Source organism: Antennarius striatus, chromosome 6, assembly GCF_040054535.1.
Source record: "Antennarius striatus isolate MH-2024 chromosome 6, ASM4005453v1, whole genome shotgun sequence".
Lineage (NCBI taxonomy): Eukaryota > Metazoa > Chordata > Actinopteri > Lophiiformes > Antennariidae > Antennarius > Antennarius striatus.
In genome coordinates this window covers 16256631-16284516 of record NC_090781.1, presented here as the reverse complement: position 1 = coordinate 16284516, position 27886 = coordinate 16256631, and the positions used below count along the sequence as shown (strand labels likewise).

The 27886-nt window shown below is 39.8% G+C and overlaps 1 protein-coding gene across 1 annotated transcript in view; it reads left to right on the top strand.

The window, feature by feature from the left end:
• LOC137596185 (neurobeachin-like) overlaps positions 1 to 27886 on the top strand; it is a 196958-nt gene that overhangs the window by 52606 nt on the left and 116466 nt on the right. The window contains 12 exon segments of the mRNA XM_068316497.1: positions 328 to 559; positions 1440 to 1540; positions 1735 to 1830; positions 2736 to 2857; positions 4275 to 4401; positions 6970 to 7089; positions 9447 to 9593; positions 14246 to 14443; positions 14528 to 14661; positions 16744 to 16852; positions 18027 to 18179; positions 20904 to 21072. Coding sequence (XP_068172598.1) covers positions 328 to 559; positions 1440 to 1540; positions 1735 to 1830; positions 2736 to 2857; positions 4275 to 4401; positions 6970 to 7089; positions 9447 to 9593; positions 14246 to 14443; positions 14528 to 14661; positions 16744 to 16852; positions 18027 to 18179; positions 20904 to 21072 — 1708 coding nt within the window.

Here is a 27886-nt window from a genome sequence, read left to right as displayed (position 1 = left end):
AGGACTGTGCCGTGGTATCTTGGTCAATTTTCTGTCTGCCCGCTTTGATGCCAACCAGTAATCTGTTGCCAGTGCTCTCCATATATACTGTGCACCTCGTAGGAGGTTTAATTTTTTTGTTTGATGACTTTCAAGAACTTCATTATTCATTGCAGTTTTCAGCTTGTTCAATAATAATAAAAATTATTATTTGTAACTCAATAGCAACAGCAGGGTGATTCGTTTTTGTTTCCTTCCTCTCTTCAAAAAATGCTAAGCTATTAGTAAATTATGTGGATGTCCATGAATTTAAGTCTCTTATTTAATCTCTCCGGTTTCATTTTGCAGTTGGTCGGTGGTGAATTTGATCTGGAGACGAACTTCATTATACAGGACGCGGAAAGTATCAGCTGTATGATGCAGCTGTTGGAGAACTGCAACGTCACATGCCAGGCTGAAATTTGGAGCATGTTCACCGCCATCCTCAGGAAAAGTGTTCGAAACCTCCAGACCAGCACTGAGGTGGGCCTCATTGAGCAGGTGCTGCTCAAAATGGGCTCAGTGGATGACATGATTGCAGGTATGAAAGTGCCGTGTGCAAGCTTTTTTTTTCTTATCACAGTGGTTGTACATGCATTTTTATTTTAAAATTGATTTGTTATCATTATTCAATGTCCAACATAGCTAATGATTGTGCCTTCATGGTATTAACTTTCAGTCAGGCCTCATCTGTCCCTATCTTTTCACTAAGCTGCATTTTGGATTACAATAACGAGAAAAAAATAATTTCCATGTTTAAGTAATTTAAAAAAATAATTATTTATCCAAGGTTGTCCTTTCATTTTCTGCTTCATGGCGCATGTCACATTTTCCATTGGACAGGAATGCATGTGGACCAAACTAATGCCACTATTAGTACCAGAAATCTGTATGTGCGCAAACCACAGGCACAAACACAACCATATACCACCACTGATGTTCAGTGTTAAATGTTGTGGATTTCTTTGGCTCATGACACCACAACATCAGTAATTTACAAATACACAGCAATTTGAGTTCATCAGACCAAAGCACACATCAGTTAGAGGGGTTGAGCAGTGAGTACTCAAGACATTTTTTGAAACCTTCCACATACACATGGGTATTACTTTTTATGATGGATGAACTAGAGGGTAACTACTGTTGTAATTCAAGAAGAGCAAAAAATGAATCACCTTAGATTCACTTTAGATTCACCTTTAGATGCTTTAGATTGTTTGAAGACATTTCAGGGTAAAATGTTGAATTCTGGGGTGCCGTCGGATGTAGCAGTCTCTGACTGCCTTGTTGTTATTATTATTATTGTTATCACCTAATTCCTTCATGCATATATTGACTTTAATTACAAATACATTTCCTGGTTGTCCTCCCTGTCTTATGTGCATCTCTGGTGATGCATGAATGTGATCCTGTCTGTATAGACTTGCTAGTGGTCATGCTGGGAGTGTTGGCAACCTACAGCATCACAGTAAAGGAACTGAAGTTGCTCTTCAGCTTGTTGCGGGGTGAAGGAGGCTGTTGGGTAAGTGATAGCAGGGACTGCATGCTGTTACTTAGGCAGATTGCTCAACATGGCTTTCACACTAAATTGATTCAGAACTGCTCTATAATTGACTAACTACAGAATGAGTTAACGGACAGTGTATAAGCTATGATTCAAACGGTCAGTGACATGGCCCTGACTGTCTTGTTATTGCTCTTTCATCACCTGTGCAGCCGAAGCATTCCGTCAAAATGTTATCAGTGCTGAATCAGATGCCCCAGAGACAAGGTCCAGATACCTTCTTCAATTTTCCTGGTCGCAGCGCAGCAGTAAGCTCTCACAGTACTTTCATTTTCATAAGGACATTTATTTGTACATGTTAATGAAATCCAGATTGAATTAAACTACTTCCAATTCATCCACACAAAAAAATAATACAACCTCTCACATATTACTGATGTGTAAAGACAAAACTAGTGAATCTATGCATACGCCTCTGATGTAGAGTTTTATATCATTGAGTCATTCCTTTAATGTTTATCTTTTCAGTTTGTGCAATTTTCCTTTTTTTAACCAATTCCAATTTAACATAATAAGGAAAAAAGTTGCTAAATTACTGACATGTATGGATTTTAACATGTCTACTGATACTGTACACAGAAATACTGACTGTAGACATGGTGTGAATGAAACGAATGTCTTGTATATAAGAAAATGTGCATAGCCTGCACAGTTCATCTATTGATAGACTGTCTTATGATCAGTCATTTGAACACATATACGAAGACAAGCAGAAACATAATGGACGGGATACAGCAGGTGGTGGTACAAAGGAAGCAGGTGACAGGACATTACACTTCATCCAGAGTGGAGCATACTTTTTATTACCTTTGGCAAAGCATGGTGATTAAAGTGAATGAGTGATCTGAGTAATTTTATAAGATGTAAAGAATCATAAATATTCATGGCAACATAATTTAAATTCATATAGAGCTAGAATCATGGTCATTTATTTAGAGTGGCTGTCATTCAAAAGCATTCAACCCGAACAGAAATTATAATGGGATCATTGCCCTGTATCACTGCGGAGGTCACCGAATATTCGTTCTTTCCTGTTTTGTTTTTTTTTTAAACTTCTGAACCTACGGCTGAACAGGCAGTGCTGCAGACTTTTAAATTCTCCCTCATAGTGTACGACTGTGTCTTGAGTGGTTTTTTTTGTATGTCATCCCAGGCCATTGCTTTACCTCCTATTGCCAAGTGGCCTTATCAGAATGGGTTTACATTCAACACCTGGTTCAGAATGGATCCCTTGAACAACATAAATGTGGACAAGGACAAACCATACCTCTACTGGTGAGAACACAGTCATATACAGTTGTTATCCATGATATCAATGTCCTACATGTACTCCTGGCTTTCCCAAAGGTGATTAAATTCTGTATTATGACAGCAGAGAACACAGGAGTATGTGTTCATGCCTTCCATCAACTTAAATGCCTTACCATTGTATCAGAATTCCATTGCTGCTGAGACCTATAAAACTACCTGCAGCATTATCGACAAAGCAATATGCTGTCTGATATTCTATGACCTACATTGATTTTCCCATCTAAACAGATTATGACTGGATCTTGTTTTTCTAGATTAAACGAGTTTCACAGATGCTGTTTTCACACACTAACAATTATGTAATGGGGTTTGTGAAAACATCTTTTCTTTTCTTTTTCCCCCAGATAATGATCATGAATTATAAGAGAAAAAAAGAGAAATAAGCGAGATTATCAAGTTTAAAACCCATTGAAGCATTACTGCAGCAGCTGGTACTAGCTGTTACAGAACTGCTGCAAGCGGAGGTAGTCATTTAGATTTGAATATCTGCTACACAAGGCTCACATAACAGCTCTTTCAAGGGTTTGTGGGTAATTAGTGCTAAAATCAACAACTCAAAGTGCTTCTGTTATATCAGTTTATGAGATGAGCTTTGTGCGAAAAGCACAGAATACAAGAGGTGTTGTGAACCGGAACAAGATTAAAGGGTGGAGTTGATTGATGGGGTTTCACAATTACGTCAGAGACTGCACATTTACGGAATCATCTGCTAGTTTGGATTGCACAGTGAGAACCAGAGAATTAACTCACCTCTGAAAGAGAATCTCTGTGTATCTCTAATGTGCAATGTGAAAAGAAGACAAAGGGAAATATTGGTTAAGCCAAGCTGTTTGAATTCATTTTGTGGTGATTCTATACTGACAGAGGAACTACAAAGGCTGAGATATGTCATGCTAATCCTCTTTCAGTATCGCTCAAAGGGTCTCATAGCTCAGTGGCTGGGCATGTATGGATATCTATAGTATCTTCACATACAGCCCAAAGTAATGAGTAATCACAGACAGGTTTGTCCACCAGAGAATCAGGGAGAGCTCAGGTTTGGAAGGTGTGGGGCTCCATATGTCTCTGTCCCTGCATGCTCCACACCTTGAAAGCATAGCCTCTCTTTATCTGCTTTGACAAAGAGGGTCTGTCTGTTTTATATGATCCAGCGGGAGGGGGTGGTGATGTGGGGCTTTGAAGAGGGAAACAACTTCAGACTGTGGGAGTGCAGTGACTCAGTTGAGTTATTGGTGCCTACAGTTCATGTAGCATTGTTAAGGGAATAAAAACAACCCAGCAGATAATTACAGTACAAAAAAAAAAAAAAAACAAGAATGAGAATGCAGTAGGAAACTGTGAAATATTCTAAAAAATAAATATGTGCTCTTTAAATTTACAGCTTTCGTACCTGCAAAGGCATTGGGTATTCTGCACATTTTGTTGGTAACTGCTTGATTGTGACGTCACTCAAGTCTAAAGGCAAAGGTTTCCAGCATTGTGTCAAGTTTGATTTTCAGCCAAGGAAGGTAAGCACAGCTATATTGATAACTAACTTGAGTAAATTATTTTACTATGCATGCTTCACGTTAATTGCCGTTTTTTAATCATTATGGTGTTTAATTATCTTGAGCCGTACAGTTTATACTTATACATATAATATTAGTGTGTTGCAGGAAAAAGAGGATAGCCAATTAACTAAATGAGATTGCCTCATCCTGAACTCCTGCAAAGAAAGAAATCCTCAAATTTAATTAGAACTGTTCAGCAACTGAATACTTACATTTAGTACTCTTTCACTAATTAAAAAATAAACCCAGAACTGAGCATAAAATAACAATTTTTATTCGGTTATGTTATTAATTAGTTTAATATTTACCTCCAAAATCAGCAGTTTCAGCCATGTACTATCAAGAGAAGTCCCACAGATCTGCAATATATTTTGCACAAATTGATTAAAACCATTCAACTATTTTACATCTACATCAAAACAGTTGATTACCTAGCTTTAGATTTCATTCTAAAATCATTGAAAACACTATCCTTTTAAAATACTCAGCAGTTGTGGCAACACTCACCAGTGATTCATTATTCAGCATCTAGCATTTTATAATAAGAAGTTTATACAGTACATTGACATGTTGAGTTTAACACCCTAGAGGAGTCTTAGAGGTGCATTTGGGTATAAATGTAGATGAAGAAATAGCACTTAATCAGAGCATTCAGTGAGATGAAAAACAGGCTCAAACACACGTGGGAATAACAGTTCACCCCATTTCATCTGCAACGACAAGGCAATCACTTAGTGCAAGATTTTAGAAGATGGAACATGTTGTACGAAGTTTTTAATTCATTCTGGGTTTAGACATGTGTGCCTTTCTAAGTTATCGGAAGCCTGTTTTCCTCTTTCTCACATTCTTGAATCCTCAGTTAAATGTTTTTAATTCTGTGTGTAGATGGATCTGAGGTAATCAGACTGCTCAGAGCACATTTTTTGGGTCAAGCAAATGAACAAAGACCACAGAGGCACAGGGATTGGCAGTTTTTATTCTTGTGCTGTGAGTGGCTGTATCATCTTACCCTTATGTAGTTTTGCATCAGTTAGTTATCTGTCAATAAACAGTTATGGTATAAAGATTATATAAAATCAGGGGAAAGTCAAAATGCTTAAAAAAATACCACATTTCCATTACTGTAAAAAAAAATTGCAGACAACTGAGAGGTTCAAATTTGCTAATACATAGGATAAAATGTTATAATCCCTTGTTCCATAATCCGAGGTAAAACAAATTCGGGAGCCAGTTGATAGTCAAACAAGAAACCAAGTGGTTCGTGCATCAGCAGTATGTAGCATGTCATTGGAGATACCTGGAGACCTTCTTTCATCAATGTTTCATTAGATTAGGCCCACGACACATCAGGAAGGTTCAACAGTGACAACCAGTGTCCTGGAATCACCTCCCTCCATTTTGTCACCAAACTACCTTTAACTAGCAGCATCCCAGGGATCAAGCTATAATCCTTGCCCACATCTGTCCCCTAGCTTGTTCCAATGCCAGGCACATGGTCCTTACCACATGCTTCAAGCCCCGTCCACAAATACCCAACTCAGAAAGTAGTGTAATAGAGTAACAGTGTAACATAAATCCATAAATGAGTGCATTTTGAGTTATCATATTAGTGTAATGTAAAGAATGGTTCTCTATCGTCTGAGAGGTCCATTTATGTGCTACCTTGAGTATGTAAGGCAGGGCTGCAGCTATTTCCCTATTACCTGTTTTTTATTCAAAGAGGCAATAAATTATTGGACATTAGGATATTGTTCTTTAGAGTTCATCCCAACAATCAGTGCTGCAGTTGCTAAAATGACCTCTCGGACAAAATAAAAATAAAAATCAGCTGCAAAGGACCCTGACGTTAATGAATAATATATATGAAGAACAGAAGTTACGTAAGGAAACAAGTTAAAAATAATTTTAAAGTCAGACTTTTTGTTCACCTTTATTTAAACATTGAGCGATAGCATTTCTGTATTCTTATAATAATAAATATTCTTACGAAAAAGGTTTGCAGTTCCTTAGGAAATACAAAATAAGCCATTTCAGGTTTCCATCTTTGAAACAGTCGATTAGAGATCAATGCTTCTTCTTTCCTGTTTCTTTCAGAAGGGATTTGTTTGAACTTGACATGACATTTTTTGAAAGTCATCTCTTGAGCTTTTTAACTTGATTTGACTTAACCAGCTCTAGTCAATGTTTCATCCCTGAGTAATTACAGCTAGTATCTCACCTGGCTTTTTTCGCACTGAAAAATGAGTTGTCTTGTCTCCTGTTAGCCTTTTCTCTGATCTATTATTTAAAACGTTCCAGTGCAGACTTTAGAAATTGAGGTGGGAAACCCCATGGCAGTGGATGATTCAAGTGTTCTCATGTGTGTTAGAGAGCTCATCAGAAATGTTGTCATTGTCGGTCAGTGACCCAACTTCTATTGTGTATTTATTTAGCATGCTCAAACTAAAGGTGTTCTGGTAATAGGTCACTTTAAAGTCATCTGTTTTGTGGGTCACCTTCAAAGTCTAATACTCTTCTCACCCTCAGTGGTACATGATCAGCATAGTTCACATCTACAGCCGCTGGAGGAACAGTGAGATCAGATGCTACGTTAATGGACAGCTTGTGTCTTATGGAGACATGGCATGGCACGTCAACACAAATGATGTAAGTCTTCACACGCATTGCTACTCCTCCTCACTGCTGTCATCCTTTCACTTCCCCCTCATTTGGATGTTTATTGGCACAGGACCAACTGAAGCTGCCGCGCCATGACTGAGAATCATGAAAGGGAAAAATATCAGACATTTTCAATAATGCTCATTGAGCAAAATGAGTTTTACCATATCAACATGGATTTCTCTGTAAAAAACATGATTGACAATTCTGCCTTAATTTAAATATCCATTTGTCACTGCACAGAGCTGCAATGCATGCTGCCGGAAAATGGAACATCAAACATCGGAGGAACACATTTATGAAAATGTGAAAATGGCACTAGCTTCTGTATATACATATATGTGTGTGTGTGTGTGTGTGTGTGTGTGTGTGTGTGTGTGTGTGTGTGTGTGTGTGTGTGTGTGTGTGTGTGTGTGTGTGTGTACAGTGATAACAAATGCCATCAGACTGAAACATTCTTATTTAAAATGTCTGACAATATGGTTTGTGACGGTGTAACAGCTTAATAATGATGTGTTTGAATGACTACAAGCTGTAAACTGCTACACAACATTTTAAGACAGATTGGTAAATCACTTTGCATTTGCAGGGATGAGATCCATTTCTAAAGGTATGTGAAGCAATAACAGAATGCGAATATAATGCAATGAAGAGGACTATTAAGGACTATACATATAAAAATGTGTTGACTGAGTTGGCATGAGGAAAAATCACAACATTGCACTCCATTTTAATATCAAATCAAATTTAATATGTATATAGCACTTTTCATACATAAAAAATGCAACTCAAAGTGCTTCACAAGATAAAACACACACACACACACACACACACACACACACACACACACACACACACACACACACACACACACACACACACACACACACACGCCTACAGTCACACATACAGTAAGCAGACTGTTAACATGGCTTGGCACCAAGGATCCAGGTGAGGAGAAGCCACCCATGGGGGGCCATCCACACCGAGAGGCACCACAGTCCGCAGCCACAGGAGGCACCACCACAGAGACCCCCCCCCAACCCCGACAGACCAGGGCAGACACCATAACAACTGCAGAGCCGCCCCAGTCCCCTGGGCCCGAGGGATCCCCAGGGCGACGCCCCCGTAGGCAGACCAGACACAACTCCCAGTGTGGAGGGCCCCCAAGAGGAAACAGTGGAGCTAAAAACTAGAGAAGAATTTATGAATATTCCACGCCTTGGTGACTTAAAATTTTCCTGGATCCGTATTGTTTGACACAAGGAAGATCCTGCTGCCATGAAGAATCATGACACGTAACTGGTGATTCTCACAGAAAATAAAATGTGACAGCAAGGCTGGTGCCACATACGGTGGGTTCCTTGTAGCATGGATAACGAATATTTGTTGTAGTTGTAAGTTGATGTTGTTCTTTAGAAACATGTATCATTCATGTTCATTCACTCGTTCATTCATCTTCAAATTGCTTCATCCGCCGTTGTGGCTCGTGGGGTGCTGGAGCCTATACCACCCCACTGGGGGTGTGAGGCAGGGGACACTCCGGGCGCGATGCCAACACACCACGGAGCCACATATATACACGGACAAACACGAACGCACACACTGACACCTATGGGCAATTTGGGACTGGCTAATTAACCTGAAGTGCATGTTTTTGGAGGTGGGAGGAACCTGAGGAACCCAGAGAGAACCCACGCAGACACGGGGAGAACATACAAACTCCCATAGAGCAGAAATCAAACCCAGAACCGCATTTCTGTGCGGCAACAGCTTTACCCACTGCGCCAGTGTGCCGCCTTATCATTCATGTTATTCCTATAATTTGTTTTTATTCACTTCTTTCTGTGCTACTGAGGCTCAAATGTAGCTTGACAAATTTATACCTGAATATTTGATTTAATGTGTATTTATTTGGTTAAAAAAAGAATCATATCTGATATAAACCATGTAGAATGGGCTTTTCACAGGCCTTGTTGAGGACTTACTTATGCCACTTATATAGACCTGCTTCTTTGTTATTTCATTTACTGCTGCCGCTGCTCCAAGTGCAATCAGAGCACATATTGTCTCAGTCACTGAGGTTATGTGGAGGTAATTTTATCCTTGTAAGTCAAAGCTATCGGTTTTTACACTTTCATTAGGGAATTGTCAAAGTTGATCCTAAAGCATCACTCAAGTTGATGAGTTACATTTAAGAAAGAAATGGAACGTTTTACACCGTCTGATGTATATCTTGCTTTTTCCCCTTCACCTAATTCACTCGTGTTTAAATTTTGATTTTTTTTACTCCCCATTCCTGAGGTGCAAATTGATGGAGTGTTTTTTCTGTGTCCCTGTTGCAGAGTTATGATAAGTGCTTCCTTGGTTCCTCTGAGACAGCGGATGCAAACAGAGTATTCTGTGGGCAGCTAGGAGCCGTCTATGTGTTCAGTGAAGCACTCAATCCTGCGCAAATATTTGCAGTTCATCAACTTGGACCAGGTTATAAGGTATGTGTTTAAGGGTGACCATGTTAGATTACATGTAAGCCTAATGTACCACCTATAAATCTCAACCTATTGTTGCCCTACTGCAGTCCCTTTTTCATCTTGGGGCTGATGCTCATAGATAAATGGATGCATAAATTACCTTCTTGGAAATAATTACCTTCTTGGAAATAATATACCAAGGGAAGCAGAGGGAAGGGATAGAGCTCACTTACTGTATATCAGCAGCTGTAGCACTCTGGAACTCCATGATAAAGACCAAAAGATCACAAATACATAAACCTCTCACCTACCCTAAAGTGGATTCGAATGTGACTCTTAATCTTAAAGTGACAAAAAATTTAATCTGCACACTTTTTCTTCAAGATATACTTTTATTTTGTTTACTATCAGTCCCCAGATACGAAGCTTACTCCAGGTTATTCTTCTTCAGACACTATATACTTTATTCCTATGTTCATACTCTGGTTCAGCTCATTTGTGCTACGGATTCAAATTCTTTAGTTTTAAGCCCTGCACTTTGTCACAAATGGAAGAATGATTCCACTGCCAAATCCCCTTTGAACACAGGATACGTCTCAAGTCTGTTTAGGTCTCTGTCCATTTCATGTGAGCTCTCTTTGTTCTACCGTCACTTTTAACTAGAAATCAATTTAAAATTGAAAGAAAGACCAGTCTTTCCCATTGTCTGTAAACCCCACTTGGTTGAAGACTTGACACTAGCCTGCTTAACTGTGGCAGGAAGACCATTGCTTAGAGAGGTAACACAAAAGTGAGGGATGACTGGGCAAGTGAGGTAGAAAGTCAGGGTTCTCTGACTCATTGACTGGTTTTGGTGAAGATGTCTGTCTGTAGCCTGTCTGTTTTCATCTGAAAACTGCCAAGAAAAGTCTTCTTCAGCTCATCAAAACAGCACAGCCGTAAAAGAAACATTAAAGCTGATACTTGGCTTATTTTCTGATACATGGTCCTCTTATCCATGCTTGATGTTTGACATCCTTTAACTTGCTCCCACAGTCTGTTAAATGTAGCTGTAACTATTTCTCTGTACGATAATTGGATTTTATGATTTATGGTCATAAATAGGACAAACCTGTTGCAGACTGCTCCCGGGCCACTTTTTGTATCGGTGAATGTGAAATTGCACTCCAAACTAAGTTCGACTCACGGCTGATTTTAGGTGCCAAGCAACTTTTGATGTTTATTTCTATTTCTATGACTGGCTTTTTTCTTGCCTTTCAGAGATAACATTAAGAGGCAATGTTGGTTCTGCAGACCCTTACTGTGTCAGAATATGGCTACTGTATCAGGCTGCCACTCATCACGGCAGATCTAATCAAACTTGGTGTTAGTCTGTGAGATTGTGAAGTGAAAGATTTGTGTACCTGCCAAACAGCCTGCCAAAAGATCTAATTCCCAGTGGTGTAAAGGAAACAAATATTTTTTCAAAGCCTGGGGGACAACCTGGTCTGAAGTCATAAAATATCATCCACCGCAGCAATGACACATGATAGCTCTTCTGAATATAATTTATGAGTCGTTGAATTAACTAATCAAAACAATTAAGCCATGAATTTATGAATGTATGCCCTCTATCATCAACACCATATGTGTTCTACATGGGGCAGATTAACTCATTGAATTTGTGCCAACATTGCTCAGTATGCATCACAGAAACTGAGGAGCTCTGCAGTCCTGATCCTCCCCTTTCACAGAAACCGAATGTAATCTGTGTGAAGAGGCACTGAAACCACACAATACAGCAATGTGACATGACATAAGTCAAAAATGAGGTACTGTATAAACCCATACGTACCTATATGTGTGTAGATTTACATATAGATGTCCATACTAGGGGCACAATTCAATCGCTGCAACATTCTGTGACCCTCAGTAGAGCCCTTTAAATGTTATTTGATGTTTACTATTTTTGGTTTGATTTTTTTAAAGTTCAAATCTCCCATCCTGACAGTGAATCACTTTTGGCAATATTTTATTGAAAACTATTTTTAGTTGATTTATGTACTGTATGTATGCATATATGTGTGCATATTTTTTTATGTATGTATTTATTTTATTTATTTATAGCTATACACAGAGAGTCATTACGTGACTAATTTACTAATTTATTTAATTTGTCTTCATTAAAATGGATTCATTATACCCTGAGCATTGTGGACCATTTAGTTTGCTTCTGTAGTCATGATAAAACCTCATGTTCTGCAATTTATTCCCAACTTGTCATGAGTCTTGCCTAAATAGCTTCAAGGATGCCGCTAGTCAGTCACCAGTTGTCCACTGTTAGAGAAAGAAGGCCACTGTTACTGGAGTATTACCTCCCATGAAATGATGCTCTTGTGCCACAGGGTTCCCTACTGTAGCTGCAGCCCACAAGATCATTATTTTCTCACTGCAGCAGTGCTCATACTGAAGTCCATGGCACTGGAGCTTGTTACTACTTGTCACTTGGGCTTTATGACTTATACCTTTTGAAGGATGTTAAAGACTACATGACGAGATGCATGCTGGCTACCACATGAACAGAATGCCTCTTATGACATATTCCTTTTCATTATCTTCTGACTAGTTGAGGATAAGTTGTTAGATTTGGCTCAAATTGTGGTTCCTAGAACTTAAAACTCTTGATGGAGGAATGCTAAGAGAAAACAAATACAGAAAATCTTTTCCTTTCAGCTTTTCCCTTCAGGGGTCACCACAGCGAATCAGTTGCCTCCATCTAACCCTGCCTTCTGCATCCTCTTCTCTCACACCAACTACCTTCATGTCCTCTTTCACTACATCCATAAACCTCCTCTTTGGTCTTCCTCATGGCCTCCTGCCTGGCAGTTCAAAACATATTCTGTAAATGTATTTTGACCGTTTTGAATTTTATAACAAAAGTCTGAAATCTTGAGGATGAAGTTTTACAATCAAACAATTTGTGAAATTAAGATGGGAAACTTCTAATACTGATTACTGTACTGTATATAATATTAGTATTAGACTAATACCATTGTAGATTATATAAAATATAAAGAATAGCGAGGCATGTTTCATCTCAGATTTGGCTATTCCTTTCAGATAGCTGTGTGAAACCCAGTTTATTCCACGTTCATCAACTCTTCAAAGTACTCTTTCCATCTTCCCATCACACTACTGGCAACTGTCAATAGACTTCCATCACTATCCTTAATCACCCTAACCTGCTGCACGTCCTTCCCATCTCTGTCTCTCTGTCGTAAATTTATAAAGTTATAAAGTTATAAAGTAAAGTTACGTAAATAACGTAACTTACGTAAATAGCGTAACTTACATAAGTAGTGTAACTTACGTATATAGCGTAACTTACGTAAATATAATTACCCACAGTCTCACAATAACCATAAACATAGTTTCCTTAATTCAGCTCCTACTGTCTCTGTGTCTCATGACCATCTTCTTTCCGTGAGTCAGAGAGAAAAGGAAAAACATTTCAGTCATTCATTAATAATTCAGTGCTCCAGAATAGAGGACATTATTATGTGATTAAACATATTCTCTTCACGCATCCTTAACAGAATAATTCAACTCATCTTTCCTCAACTAATTGATTGTGTTAATTAAAAGCAGTCTGCCATTGATCAGCTATTTGTTGTGTTTTCCATAATAAATGTGTAACTGGGCTGCTGACTGATGGTTCAACGTTTTTGTTTTTGTTTACCCAGTCTTGAAGTTGCATTAGTTGCTTTAATATATAAGGGATTATAGAACACATTAAAAAAATAATAGCAACAATTAAAATATATTGCAATAATTAATTACTACAATCAACCACCAGTGTTGTTCAGAAGTCAATGAGTAGTCAGTCAAATTCAAAAGAATCAGAACAGGGATTGCTATGTGGTTTATAAATGGATCTTTCTGGCACGATTTTGGAAGGAGACATTAATGAATAACTACTAAATTGTGAACAGATGTTTGTGCAATGTTTTGACTCATCATCATCATCACATGATTTTTCTGGATTCAAAATGACACAATAAATAAATTGCATTATCAGAGCTCAATGAAGGTGGTTTCCACAATTCTCTGCAGACTATTTTTACTGTAGTGTGTCTATGTGAAAATACTAAAGACTGTTGGAGAATTGAGGATTAAAAAAAATAAAGAAAAAAAAATTGATTCAAATAAACTAATACTTCTCATCCACTCCTTGCTGTTTGAGAAGTTACATTGAAAATTAACATTGAAAATTGTTTGCACAGGTAACAAAAGGGAGAATTCCAGTGTGAGCAATTAAATCAAAACAAATCCAATTGAAAATTGATGCACAACAAATACATACATACATCTTATTTCACTTAAGCAATTCAATATCTTATTTACTTACATACTAAAAACACAGTTATAGCAAATACTGTATATTATGTTTTGCTGTTGAATGCAGCGTTAAGGACAAAGGAGAGGATAAATGAATTATTTTAGTCGATATATAAATTATCTAAATGTTGCCAAAATTGAATCATTTGCTGCACTGTGACTTCACAGAATGAATGTTTGCTGGAACAAATAATATTATACACTTTAATTCCTGCATTTATTTATTAATTAAATGAGTTGCAATTAAAAGGTCATTTCTTTATCTCTAACTCGTTTGTTCTCTCCTTTTTTTCCAGAGCACATTTAAGTTCAAGTCAGAGAGCGATATTTATCTAGCAGAGCATCACAAGCAGGTGTTGTATGACAGCAAGTTGGCCGGCTCTATTGCCTTTACCTATAATGCCAAGGCCACTGATGCCCAGCTCTGCCTGGAGTCCTCACCTAAAGAAAATACCTCCATCTTTGTTCACTCACCACACGCCCTTATGCTACAGGCCAGTCCGTTTACTCAAACTTCAGACTCTTCATTTAAATGTCATTATAATGGTGGTTTGACCGGTTTTATATCATCCTCACAGGATGTAAAAGCCACAGTGACCCATTCCATTCACAGTGCACTCCACTCCATTGGTGGAATTCAGGTGCTATTCCCACTGTTTGCTCAGCTGGACTTCCATCAGCCAAATGAAAACCAGGTGGAAGAGACTGTATGGTAAGAGGAATACATTTTTTTACGACAGAATGTCCCTTTTTAAAATCTCATAATATAAGTTTAGATATGGAAGATGAAGGCACAGCTTGGGGTGTTTTTAAATTTTATTACTTTGTGATTCTTTAATTCTGAGTTCCTTTTTTCCCCCGTGATGCTGTAATTGTTCGAGAAAAAGGCAAAAAATGTCATGTAATCCCTCGCTTATTCGCACTTCAAGATGCACCGTTCACCTCATCGCGGATTTTTAGTAGGTAGTCACTGATATCGTAAGTGCATTCCATTGGCTGACAACATCCGGAAGTGCACTGCTTTCTGAGACTCACGGAATGCAGCGCACTTCCATGTATTAAAGAAACACTTAAAAGTGCTTTAAACACTCTGTTAGAGTGTGGGAAAAGGTTATACGGATAGAAGGTGGTTTAATACCAGTATGGGAGAGTTCATAAACGTTTAAATTACCGTAAATAATAAAATAAATGGTTTGTTGCAATATCGCAGAATTTTGTTATTTGCGGGTGGTCCTGGAATGCATTAACTGTGAGTAACGAGGGATCACTGTATAATGTTGGACATTTATTAAACCTTTACTGATAAGTAATACCAACCTACATTAAAGTTGAGGTTCAACAGGGAATAATTTATTTATCCAGGAAGTGAGAGTGAGAATTTCTACAAACAAAATTAAAATAAAGCCTCCAAAACAACAACTGTGTTGAACCTATCACAAAATAAAACTGCATGCTTGGTTTGGAGTCAGGTTCCATGACATACTGGTGATCAATTTTCAACATCCAGTATTGTAAAGGAATCTGTAGCACAGCCTGTGTTGGAAAACTTTCATGCACATTGGTCAACAAATGTGCTGGTGTCACTATACCTCATGATCTTCTGCCAACTTATAATACCAGCCCATGTGAAGCTATAGTTCAGTTTTCAATGTGGAGTCCACTAGTTCAGTTCCCCCATCACCATTACTTTAAGGAGGTCAATCTAAAACTCGACTATGCCCTGGATGGAGTCTGTCCTCCATTCTTATCCTGAGAATGTTTCATGATGGCTGCACTTCTAGACAGTCGCTGGAGTGGCCCCACAGAAGATCAAATCACTAATGACAAAAGCTCTCTGCCTCTCTAGTTTCTTCTCATCTTTGCTCTCTATTCTTTTCTCGTACTCTCTCTTACAAGTCGTGGGTCTTTCCCTCACAGTGTGTCACCCTTGAAGACATGTTTTGTCCTTGCTTTTGCTTTTAGACTGGGTCCTTCTAAGGCAAGCAGAGCTGAGGGGTTCAGAGCTCCACCAACAATTATCTCTCGGTAAAATCTGTGGATTTGCCGTGCCTGTCCACAACAGCACCGCTGAGCAGTGATTTAGAAATGCTTTTAATAAAACCATGACCCTTGAATTGCAAACAGCTGTGACATAGTATCAGTTTTTATCACTGCCAAATTAGAACAAAGCTATACAGAATTACTATAGTGAAAGATCAAAGAGAAACTAAGAGCACATCGAGTTCATGTAAATCTGTATGTGTTATACTGAACACCGGCAGATTGAAAAGGTTTCCATGTAGTTTGAATGCATGTACTGAATATACCATATCTTGTGGAAGACCTGCATAGAGTGGTTATGTCCTTGCGAATGCTGAACTAGAGTGGAGGCCACCAGAGGATGCGAAGGAAAGCCGATTAAGAAGTGTCACTGAGCAGCACTGCTGCTCGGCCAAAGGCTTTGCATGAAAAGCCCTGCAACAAAGACAAAAAAAATATTCAATCCACTGTCCCATGGACCTCTTCCCTCCATCTCACACACACATAAGTACACAGACATAGTTAGAGCCCCCCGACTACTCACTCCAGAGAGCCCAACGAACCAACCCACTGTTCCTAACTGAAGATGGATGAAAGTGTAAGACGTAGGCAGAAGAGGTCCCAGATGACTGCTGATATCGTCTGAAAATGACCTTGGCTTTACCTCTCCCACACTGTCTATATAAATTAATAAGATTCAGTGACTTCTAATAGACTTCCAGTGTGTGTGAATACTCCTTTCTTTTATGAGACACAATGTCTTCTTGTTTTGCAGTGCCACTCTCTTGGCCTTCCTGGTTGAGCTGCTCAAGAGCTCTGTGGCCATGCAGGAGCAGATGTTAGCAGGGAAGGGCTTTTTGGTGATTGGATATCTGCTTGAGAAGGTATGGCCTGGCCTCATTGACATATCACAATTATTCTCTAACCTCAGTGACACATTAGTTCTTTTGTACATCAGGATAGCCTTCCCATACATATACTTCATTATTTAGCCCTCTGCTTTCGGCAGCAGTTAAACAAGGAGTCCCAAAACATGCCGACTAATAGTCTGGGAACAACAATATCATCAGACAAACTCGCTTTGAAAAATGATTTGAATATGGCCAACTCTTTATTTCCCTTTTGAGTGAAATAATAGATGATGCATGATATATTTTACAAGGTTTTTTTTTTTTTACTGTCAGATCTGCTTTTGAAAACACTTTCATCTTCCTCTCCATAAAGGTGCATTATCTCTCACATAAAGTCCTCTCTTCTATTACCTGCCTAGGATGTTTCTTTGAGTTGAACAAAGCTGGAGGAAGAACACTATTTCACTTCCACTTTCTTCATCTTGATTTCCCCTTGTCTCTGCATCAATCTTTATTTACCTGTTTTTGATGCAGATCTGTCTAGCAGCTTGCCAACCTCTCCAGAGTGCCGACTCTTTTGGAGCATTGAGAAATGACTCCACTTTGTCACTCAGTTATTTGCCTGCCTGTTGGCTTTCAGCTGCTGTTAACTAACAGCCTGCCAGGCAGAGTTGACACCTAAGATCTTAATTTTTTTTTCTTCCTTCACTCCTGCTTCCAGATTTCACACCACACCTCATATCACACCATCTGTTACTGATCTGATTACATATCCTTTTTCTTTTCCCTATTGAGTCATTTTACATCTTTCTTGCCTTTACCAGGTTCCCATCTGGGCTGAGAACAGGTGCCGAATAGTTGTGGTAAAGTTTTTTGTCAAAGCCAAATTATCTTCTAAGCCAAGCTACTTCAACTCCATTTAAAACTCTTTAACGTGTTTTATGCATAGCAGTTTTACAACATGGCTAATTAGATCACATCAAATAGCTCAGGCCAAAATGTGAAGGTAGACCACAAGTGATGATATTTGGTCATATGATGTTCTTATTTTTTGGAACATGAGTATTGTAATGAGATATCTCCTGAATTGTTATCTGGGGTTGTTTCTCTCTACATTTAAATTGGTACCAGGTAACACAAATAAGTTTGCAGTGGAATATAGTTGACAATGTGATGATTATTTAATCTCGTTTTGTTCCGCCTACAGTCATCACGAATTCACACAACCAGAGAGGTATTGGAGCTGTTCCTCTCCTTTGCAAAGTATCTGGATGGTTTGACACACGGGGCACCGCTACTGAAGCAGCTGTGTGACCACATCTTGTTCAATGCTGCCATCTGGATCCACACGCCTGCCAAGGTGAGCAATGAGCCATGCAGAAAGGAACAACTGTGTTCGAATTTGATTAGGTTGAAGTGGAGGCATATTTGTCATTTTTAACCATAAAATGATTTAAGTTTTTCTCTACAGTATTGTTGCTTATCTAAAGAGAAATGTGGGACTGCAAATCTTTATAAGCCATTGTCACAAAGGATGTTGAGGTGGAGAACTTGTGAGTTTTCACCACACTGGTGTATTGTGAGATCTGCTGTGACTGCAAGTGTTTGTGCAGTTGGTGACAAAACCTCAATGATATACTGTACATACAGTATGTGTGTGTGTGTGTGTGTGTGTGTGTGTGTGTGTGTGTGTGTGTGTGTATTTATAAATTATAAATGCATATATATATATATATATATAAATGCATATTTTGTACATTTTATTGCGGCATGGTTCATCACATGCTTCCACTCCAGTTTTCCTCCTTTTAAATAATAACCCATGAAAAAATAGGATGAGGTGTATCAAAGGAGCTATGTTTGTGTGGCAAATACATTTGACTCAGGAATGCTGGTACTGGGCCAGGCCATGAATAAATAAAAGGAGGAAATAAATACGAGAGTGTCTGGAGGGTTGCCTGTGATACTCCAAAATGGAGCTTAGAGAACGAAGGACTGAAAATGAAAGACACGTGAGGTAATGAAGTAGGTTACCACACTTTTAGCCACAACAGAACAGGTACAACGCTGCCTCCTTCCACAAGGCAAATGCCACAGTCTGTATTCCTCTCTGCTGCTTGCAGTATAGAATGCCAACCATGTGAGTGATGGGAACATGCAATATGCATTAATTATGTGGGCCCAATGACCTTGACAAATAAAATTTCTTAAGCATACTAACGGGAACCTGTGGAAATTCCACAATAAAACAATACTTTCAGACTTCATACCAAACATATGAAAATAAATGTATTGGTATTATAAACTAAGTGCACCCAACGTAGTCAAAAATCAACATGGTGTAACGACTTTGTGTTGGAAAATCATGGATTGCGCTGGGCGGGCATTGTGAAGCCATAGATGAATGTTAGCAGGCTAACTGGAGAAAGAAAGCTAACTAATCCTGAGATTGGGAAAGGAGCTAACGTGAAAGGAAAAGGCATCTGTCAAAAGAGAAAGTGGAAAAGAAATTTTAGAGAAGTGATAGTTCTGTTAGCTGACTATATGAACAGAACTGTACAGTATGTAGTTACTTAAAGACTCTCTGCTCAAAAACCATGAAAATTGCTGGAACAGCTATGACACACTAAAATTATGTTAAGTGGGAAGTCCATGTATAGTTATTTCTTCTCCTAACATAGCAGATGCCTTACGCCACATTGTTCACGTGATTCCAATCACGGCAGAAGCGCCGTGATTGGTTGACTAGTAGTCGGTGGAGCTGGTGACAGCGTGACACTTTTACAAGAGAGCTTATTCAAATATATAGGTGGGGATCTCACAGTTCTGTTCTCCCAGAAATTACATTACCATCAGCAGCTTGTTGTTTACTCGACACCAGCATTTAATTTCAGTTGTGGAGTAATTCCAGTTACTTCAATCCTTATTATATCATAAATATACTGCAGCATTTCATCATGACTCACTTTGAATTTATTACCATATTATCCTATAATTTATGATATAATGGAAAAATCCCTTAGTTGTTGCAATAACCATAGTGGAATTAAGTATTCTTGTCAGGTCTGTTGCTAATTGAAGAGGATTTTTTTTATTAGTGGATGTTACGGCCCCCACCGTGCACTCATTGTTTCGTCCTGTGTTCCTGTATCCTGAGTTATGTAAATTGCAGTGTGTCACCACCAGCTCAGGATTGGATCCAGCTGATAAGTTGTCGACCTTAGCATCTCACTCTTGCGGTGTTCTGGCCTGATGATTGGTTACGTCCAGCGTCAGTCCACCAATCGTTGGGATGCGGCCGGAGCCTAAGCTTTAAAAGCTTCACGAGCATGAAAGTCGGGATGGCTGCCACTTTGCAGCCGCCCCGACTGTCACGGGGAGCAGTGATAACTGAGTCTGTGATAACTGAGGCACTTAGATTTATGTGAAGAGACGGGCCAGGGATACCAGCTCCAAAAAATTATGTCGCAACTGTCACAAATAGGTAATCATCTGTTAATAAACATTAAGATGAGGGGTGCTGACTCCCCTTGCATTTATTCTTGTTTTTATTTGTAGTAAATAGACAGAGTAACAGTTCAAAGTTTGGGTTTGTCCACCTTGTTTATTTTTATTTATTCTTATTTATTCCATTGTAGTGAGTCCTCCTTTTGTTGGATTGTTTCTTTGTATCGAGCAGCACCCATCAGTCCGTCATTCTTAGTTTGGTTTTCACACCTCGTTTTGATTGTTTGTCAATTAAACTACATTGTATTAATAAATAACTTTACTTTAAACATCTCAATCTGGTTTCATGTTGCGTTCCCTTTTCCACCAGGAGCTAAGGGTCGTAACAGTGGAGCATCGTCAGTTATGACATTGGGTATTAAAGGGTCAATGGCTATTAATACTATCCATTGACATGGATAATGTACAGAATTAGTAACATTTTGCAAGTGACAATATGTGAATGTGTGTGTGTGTTTGTGGGTTTGTGTGTGTGTGTGTGTGTGTGCGTGTGCGTGTGCGTGTGCGTGTGTGTGTGTGTGTGTGTGTGTGTGTGTGTGTGTGTGTGTGTGTGTGGGTGTGGGTGCTCCCACTACAGGTACAACTCTCTCTGTATACGTACCTCTCTACTGAGTTCATTGGCACAGCAACCATCTACAACACCATTCGTCGCGTGGGCACAGTGCTTCAGCTCATGCATACACTGAAGTACTACTACTGGGTCACCAACCCAACAGACACCAGTGGCATCACTCCAAAGGGTCTTGGTGAGTTTTTTTTTTAGCATTTTGGAATATATTTCATATTTTGTAAAAATACATTTATTTTATTTTGTTTCTTTGGAATATCATTGTATATAATTTGGCTTAGGGTTAATATGTTTTCCATCCACCAGAAGGCTAACACAAGGGAAACTTATTGGGAGTGAACCAGTCACAATCATTGTGTGCAGTCACAAGCCTCTAATTAAACTGTCTTCATAAAATGGCATCAGCTCTCCCACAGTTGAAATGACTCATCCCCAGATGGAAAGACTTGCCTGTCAGCCTTTAAGACCGTGGCCATCACTGGAAAAGACAGTGAAGCAGACACACCACATCAATACTGTCATTTCCTTAGGGGGCTTGGAGTGGGTGCTTTCCTTAGAAACCTGGGCCAGTAGCATTACTAGTGGCCTCTTTATCAAACAGTATGTGACTGAACAGGCTGTGCTGGAAGTGGATACGTCCTTGAACTATCAATTTATTTTTAATCCCCATTATTCTTTTCTAAAACTAGCCCTGTAAGTTGTTGCCATTTTTTTAAATCACACTGAGAGCTCAGATTTTGCAGCTCCAAGAAAATCTGAATGCTGAAGGTTAAAACTCATATGCTGTCTATGAGTTAGGTCACTCCATGGTGATTTTAATTTTTTCTTATTCTTACATTGTGTGATTTATTTTTTTCCCTTTTATGCTGTTTAAAGTAGTTAACATGACATACACTGTAAGTGATGAAAGCTCAAGCTGTCTCAAGGTAATGTTCTATTTAGTGTGGATATCAGGGGCAGAGGAATATTTACTGATGACATTTCAAAAACCTATATTACATTAACACTCTTGCCTGGTATTTTTTTGCTTTCACTGATGTTAAATAATATATCATGATGCTGCACTCGCTTTCAGAAATCTGTTTATGTGTAGTGACCTCAGTATATTTCTGCTGTTCATGGTACATGACAACATCTCCAGACACAACTGACTGATTCAAAGGCATCAATGCGTTTGGCTAAAACACCAAAACGATACTCAAGATATACTTCAGGGTGTTGTCTTTGCATTGCATACACGCTATATGAGATTAAAAGTTGTGCTAAATGAAATGCTAACATACTACCGGGTGATAAATTTAACTACTATCTGCACTGATACGTCATTAATATGGAATGAGCAACTTAGTTTCAGGTTCTTGGGGTACGTATGGGGGTGCACCACAAAGGAGCTGCCAGGCACTCCACTTATCACTATATATTGCATGTCCTTGTGTCTGTGTGTGTGTGTGTGTGTGTGTGTGTGTGTGTGTGTGTGTGTGTGTGTGTGTGTGTGTGTGTGTGTGTGTGTGTGTGTGTGTGTGTGTGTGTGTCAGGGCCTGTCCACACACATGCGCACACAAACACACACAAATTCTCACTTATGGGTTGAATCCCAGGCTCCTGTTAGTAAATAAGAACTACTAGATAAACATCATCAGAAGAATCATGATGCATTGCTTCAGGATTGAGGCAAAATTTAATCTCTTGATCAACCAATTTATATGGTGGTGAGGCATGTACTAGTGACAAAGAATCAGCGCAAAGAGTTCAGAAGATCTGATTAGCTCACACACACACACACACACACACACACACACACACACACACACACACACACACACACACACACACACACACACACACACACACACACACACACACACACACACACACACGTACACAGCATCCTCCAAATCAGTAAAACTGCTAAATAAAATGTGAAACGTGAACAAAAGTGTAAATATAGCATTGACTGTTGCAGACTGCCTGGTAGGTGGTAATGGGATCAGAAAATAGCTTAGAATCTGGATGAGATATGTCTCAAAATGGATCACTTTCCTGCTGGAGGTAATTTTTGGAGTGGAACTGGTTCAATTGATCTAAGCTTGATATGGCAGGACACTTTCTCTCCGTCCTTCTGAAGTGAGAAATGACTAAGCAAAGACACATCCACGACGAGAGAAAACCAAGCTTATAATGAAGTGTTCAATTACAGGGACACAGAGAACAAATTTAAAACAGAGCTTCTCCAGATACTCTCTGCTTCTGGAAGCGTCTTCTCTTTTTTTCTCCCTCAGGTCTCTCTTAATGGAAAGTGCTATGAAATTTCAGCCATGTATCATTTGGTTATACACATAATCACTGCAGGCATTTAAAGAGCCATGCAACGGCTGCAGAACTGCTTTGAAAGAACAATCTGGGAGGTCTATAAGAGTGGGGACCTAGAGCAGTACACAGCAGCAGTTGTGGCGTACATCAAGAAGTGTATAGATGGATGACAAAGGACGTGCAGGGCCTATTGAGGAGGAGAGACTCAGCCATCAGGTTCGGGGTCTAGGAGCTCTACAGGGCAGCCAGAGCCAAGCTGAGGAGAGGAATAAAGGAGGCCATTAGGTCACACAGGAGCTGCTGGTATCTTAATGGCGATGTATGGAGAGCAACCTCTCAAACTGCATCTACGTGTGTTTCGCCAGCTGCACATGTTCGCAGAGAGGTAGACGCTCCAGAGGGTAGTCAACAACAACCAGTGGATCATCTAATGACAATTAAACGTCATTCATTCTTTCAATCATTCATTCGTTCGTTTGTAAGTTCGTTCATTCAAAAACAGGTGCCCATTTCTCAGCTTCCCTCAGTCTCTAATATGTACCCACAAGCTAACATACAATCTGTCTCATTCTTTATCCCTTCCCTTTATCTCTGCTGGTGCTCTGTCTCTTTTTTAACTTAACAATGAGTAATTAAATGGGTAGTTAGCAAAGGTTTTGGGCCAGTCAAATCTTTTAGTTCAAGCTGGCTCTGTCCTGCTTCCATTTCATTACATGTTGCTGCTTCAAAGGAAAAATCTCACGAAGGCTTTTGGTTGATGTAGTTTTTTGTCTGTGCCTTGGCTTTGATGAATTGATCTGATGTAAGACATGAATTACTCATTAGAAGGGAGTCAGTGAAGAGTATGGCACAGGGATGCTCTTTAATGCTGCTGTGCCTCAGATTTACATATTTACACCTAGGAAATTCCCTGGAGGAAATGGTACTTGGAAATAGTGATACTGCTCTGAGAAAGAGAGCTCAAGTCACGTATACTTTTTTTTATGTTCCCCTTCATGTTTAGCCTTTGTCTGGTATGAAATATTAAGTCCCTGTAGTTTTTGGGTGACATACTCCAGTTGCTCTAAATTGAAATGATTAATTTAGATTTCTCTATTATTCAAATGGACATAAATATTTTTTAAATAAAATCCGTAACTTCAAGGTAGTTGCTGTATCCACCTAGCAGAAGATTGGTGGTTTGATCTTCAGGTCCTGCAGCTCAGATGTTGCAGTGCCCTTGGCCAAGATAATCAGTCCAAGTGGCTCTTGCATTGGTTTGGGAGTGATTTTGTTAATGGTCATCACTCCTGACATGAGTATAGTTTGTATGCGTATAGCCTTTGTACAAATACTTGTGTGAATGGGTGAACTGGCTTGAATTATAACTCTCTTAGAGTCAGCAGTCAGACTAGAAAGGTGCTGTATAGGTCCCGCCCACTCCTAATTCATTTATCTTTCTCTTTGTGCCATTTGTGGTTCAGGAAATAAAGAAATGTGTGAATGATGAAACAAGAGCTGTGTAGAGCATAATTGATTTTGAATAACTCCGATACAGTGACTGCAAAATATTAATATTAATCCTGCATGTTAGACTGTGTCCTTGGTCTGTCTGTCTGTCCGTCCGTCCGTCCGTCCGTCCGTCTATCTGGAGTGTTGCCCGCCTCTCGTCCGGCATGATGAGCTGGAATAGACTCCACTTCTATTACAGCTCATAGACCCATGAACAAGTGGCTGTAGACGAGACATTTATGGTCAGTTAGCATTGTTAGCCTAAACTGACAACAATAATACTTTTATCCAGGAACAAACGGATGTTCAGGAGCTACAGGACAGTTCAGCCCTGCATAAAAAACCTTCATCAGCCAAGGTCAATTGGGGAGATAGTACAGCATGTCTAATTGGTTGTGGCGGAGACACTCCATAAAAACCTCCCAGGAAACCTTGTGTGGCTAACCACTAGGGTGAAAGTCCCAGGAATCTACTTAGAGAATGAGAGGGAGAATTGAGATTGAATCCTGGGGAAAGTGCATGTCAAGCGTTTTTTTTTTTTGTTTTTTTAAGTGGAAATGTGTGCTACTGCAGCTCTTCTACAGGGGGAGCACTCTCATAGTTAGCAGGCTGTTCACCCTGACTCTACAGTTCAAACCCAAAGCTCTAGTTCCATCACCAGGCCTGCTGGAGGGACTGGAGAAAATTATAATGAAACTTTCTAGCCTGGACATCACTGGGAGGAAGTGTTAGTCTTCCCTGTGGCAAGGGGGTGAAAGGGCCTCATTGACCCCATCTCCATAGCTGTGGCCTTCAAACTACAGATGCTTCAGAAACTGCTGAATGACAGCCCCTTTATGTGGCTATGGTGTGGCTGCTACTCTGGAAAATCATAAGACTTGGACTCACCCAACAGCTGTTACACCATCTGAATGCGACCTCTCAGGCCTGTTCTAAAGCTCTGTTGTTGAAGACCCCAAGCCTGAACTGTGACAGTATGAAGAACCTTCATCGTATCATTACTTCCTGCCAAATACTGTTTCTTTGCTTCAGCTACCACCAGGGCCAGTGTCATCAGGGCAGGAATCAATAAATTTGAACATCTTGTTGGGACATCTTTAAGATTAAGATTAAATTCACTATATTGATCCCAAGAGGGGAAATTTTCTTCTCACTCACAGTACAGTACATGCATATACAGTATATACTGTATATACTGTCTGTGTTAGTCAGGTCATACACACACGGTGTTGTGTACAGGCCCCTGGAACACAACAAATTAGTGGCCTGTAGGCATTCAATTAGTCGAGGTAGTACGGGGGAGGAAGTGAGGGGTTGCGACTTGGAGGTGCGCCCCAAATGAGCAGCTTGCAGGGGGGGATGGCCCCTTGCTCAAGGGTGCCTCGGCAATTACTGGGAAGTGAGCTGACACCTCCCAGAGTCAGGTCACACTCTGATAATGTTTTGGCGAGAGTGGGAATTGAACCGCTGATGTCTGGGGCCATGTCTGGTTGTAAGACTTCCGCTCTAAGGCTGAGCCACTGCCGCCCCCATCTTGTTGGCTGAGGAGATACTGCCTCTCCCTCTGCTGTCTTTTGCTTGTGACAGGACTACAGTTGAGCAGCAGAACAGAGGATATGACTATTTATTCCCCTGTGAGTGTAAGTCCTGCAGTGGGAAAGTGGAGAGAGGAGAATGAACTAATATTGACTCAGAGAAATACAGCACTGGGGACCTCTATCTCCTGTAGTGGGAAGCAGCTCTACAGCAGTTGTGCCAAAGTACTGAACCTCCAGTCTCTCTCTGGAGTCAGGGAGTCGGCTGGGCTGGGGTGTTTGGCTCATGCAGACTTCTTCCCTAAACTGGCAGATCCTTTGTTTTTGTGGAAGTGTTGGTGGGGGTGCTGGTGGAGTTTTGGTGGCCACTCAACTCAGGTTTGAACATGTTTCACAGACTCATCAAAAATATGGATGATATCAAATCAGTGTGGAACATGTGACAGAGTAGTAGAAGTTTTGTGTCATGTAGACCCGCCTGTTGCTGTTGCTCATAACTATATTCATACTCCACATTTTTGTCAGAAAAAAATTAGCTCAGCATGTTGATAGGGATCTGACCTTGTGAAAATGAATGTTTATACCAACCAAACTAATCCATGTGTGGCAGCTCTGTGATATGACAGTTAATCAATGTCCTCTGCCATATCCTACCATTCTTTATTTTGCACAGCATACATACACATAGACTGACAGTGCTCTACCTGTCAGATGTTGAATGAAGTTCATGACAGGGATGGATTTCAGTGCAAGTCGAACTTCAGAGTGCCATCATGACCTTCAGTTGGCAGTGGCAGAGCGGGTAGTTTTAATGAGATGTTGGCCGGTGTGATGGACAGGTGCAACTGTAGTCACCTTGAGCTGTGTTCTGTAACCAAAACTAAGTGGGGGACTTTGAATGCAGCATGAGTGTTAAAAATATTTTGAATGAATACCAACAAAGATCCCTCCTGAATATAAAGCATGCAGTGTACATAAAATATATATGAGGGGGCAGTAGCTCAGTGTACTAAGTCTTGCCCATATATGGACCAAAAGTTTGGAGTGTGAACTGGTAGTGGAGAGGTGCCAATTCACCTCCTGAGCACTGCCGAGGTGCCCTTGAGCAAGGCACAATCCCCTTACAAGTTGTTCATTGGGGTGCACTATGAAGCTGCCCACCGCCCTACTTCTAATCATCTGCATGTTTACCACTTATCTGTGTGTATGTGTGTGTGTGTGTGTGTGTGTGTATGTGTGTGTGTGTGTGTGTGTGTGCGTGCGTGCGTGCGTGCGTGCGTGCGTGGGTGCGTGTGTGTGTGTGTGTTTTTGGCCTGCACACATATGCATATACACGTGCGATTAACCATAACTAACTAGAGTGGACAAATAGTTTCCCCTACAGGGAATTAATAAAGTGGATTTAACATTTAAATTAAAATATTATTCTAAATGTTGATGTACAAAGTATACTAAGTTTACAAAGAAGAAGTCTGATATTAGGGGAAATTCCATGAAGACTTTCAAGGTGAATCCAATTGCATTGCAAAGATGCACAGCAAGCAGAATTTAGGATGGCTTGGAAAGTTATCTGATTTCTCTGGGAGAAAATGTTCGTCCTTTCATTAGTAATTGAAAACCACTTTTTGTTGAAGGGATTGGTCCCAGCTGACATTA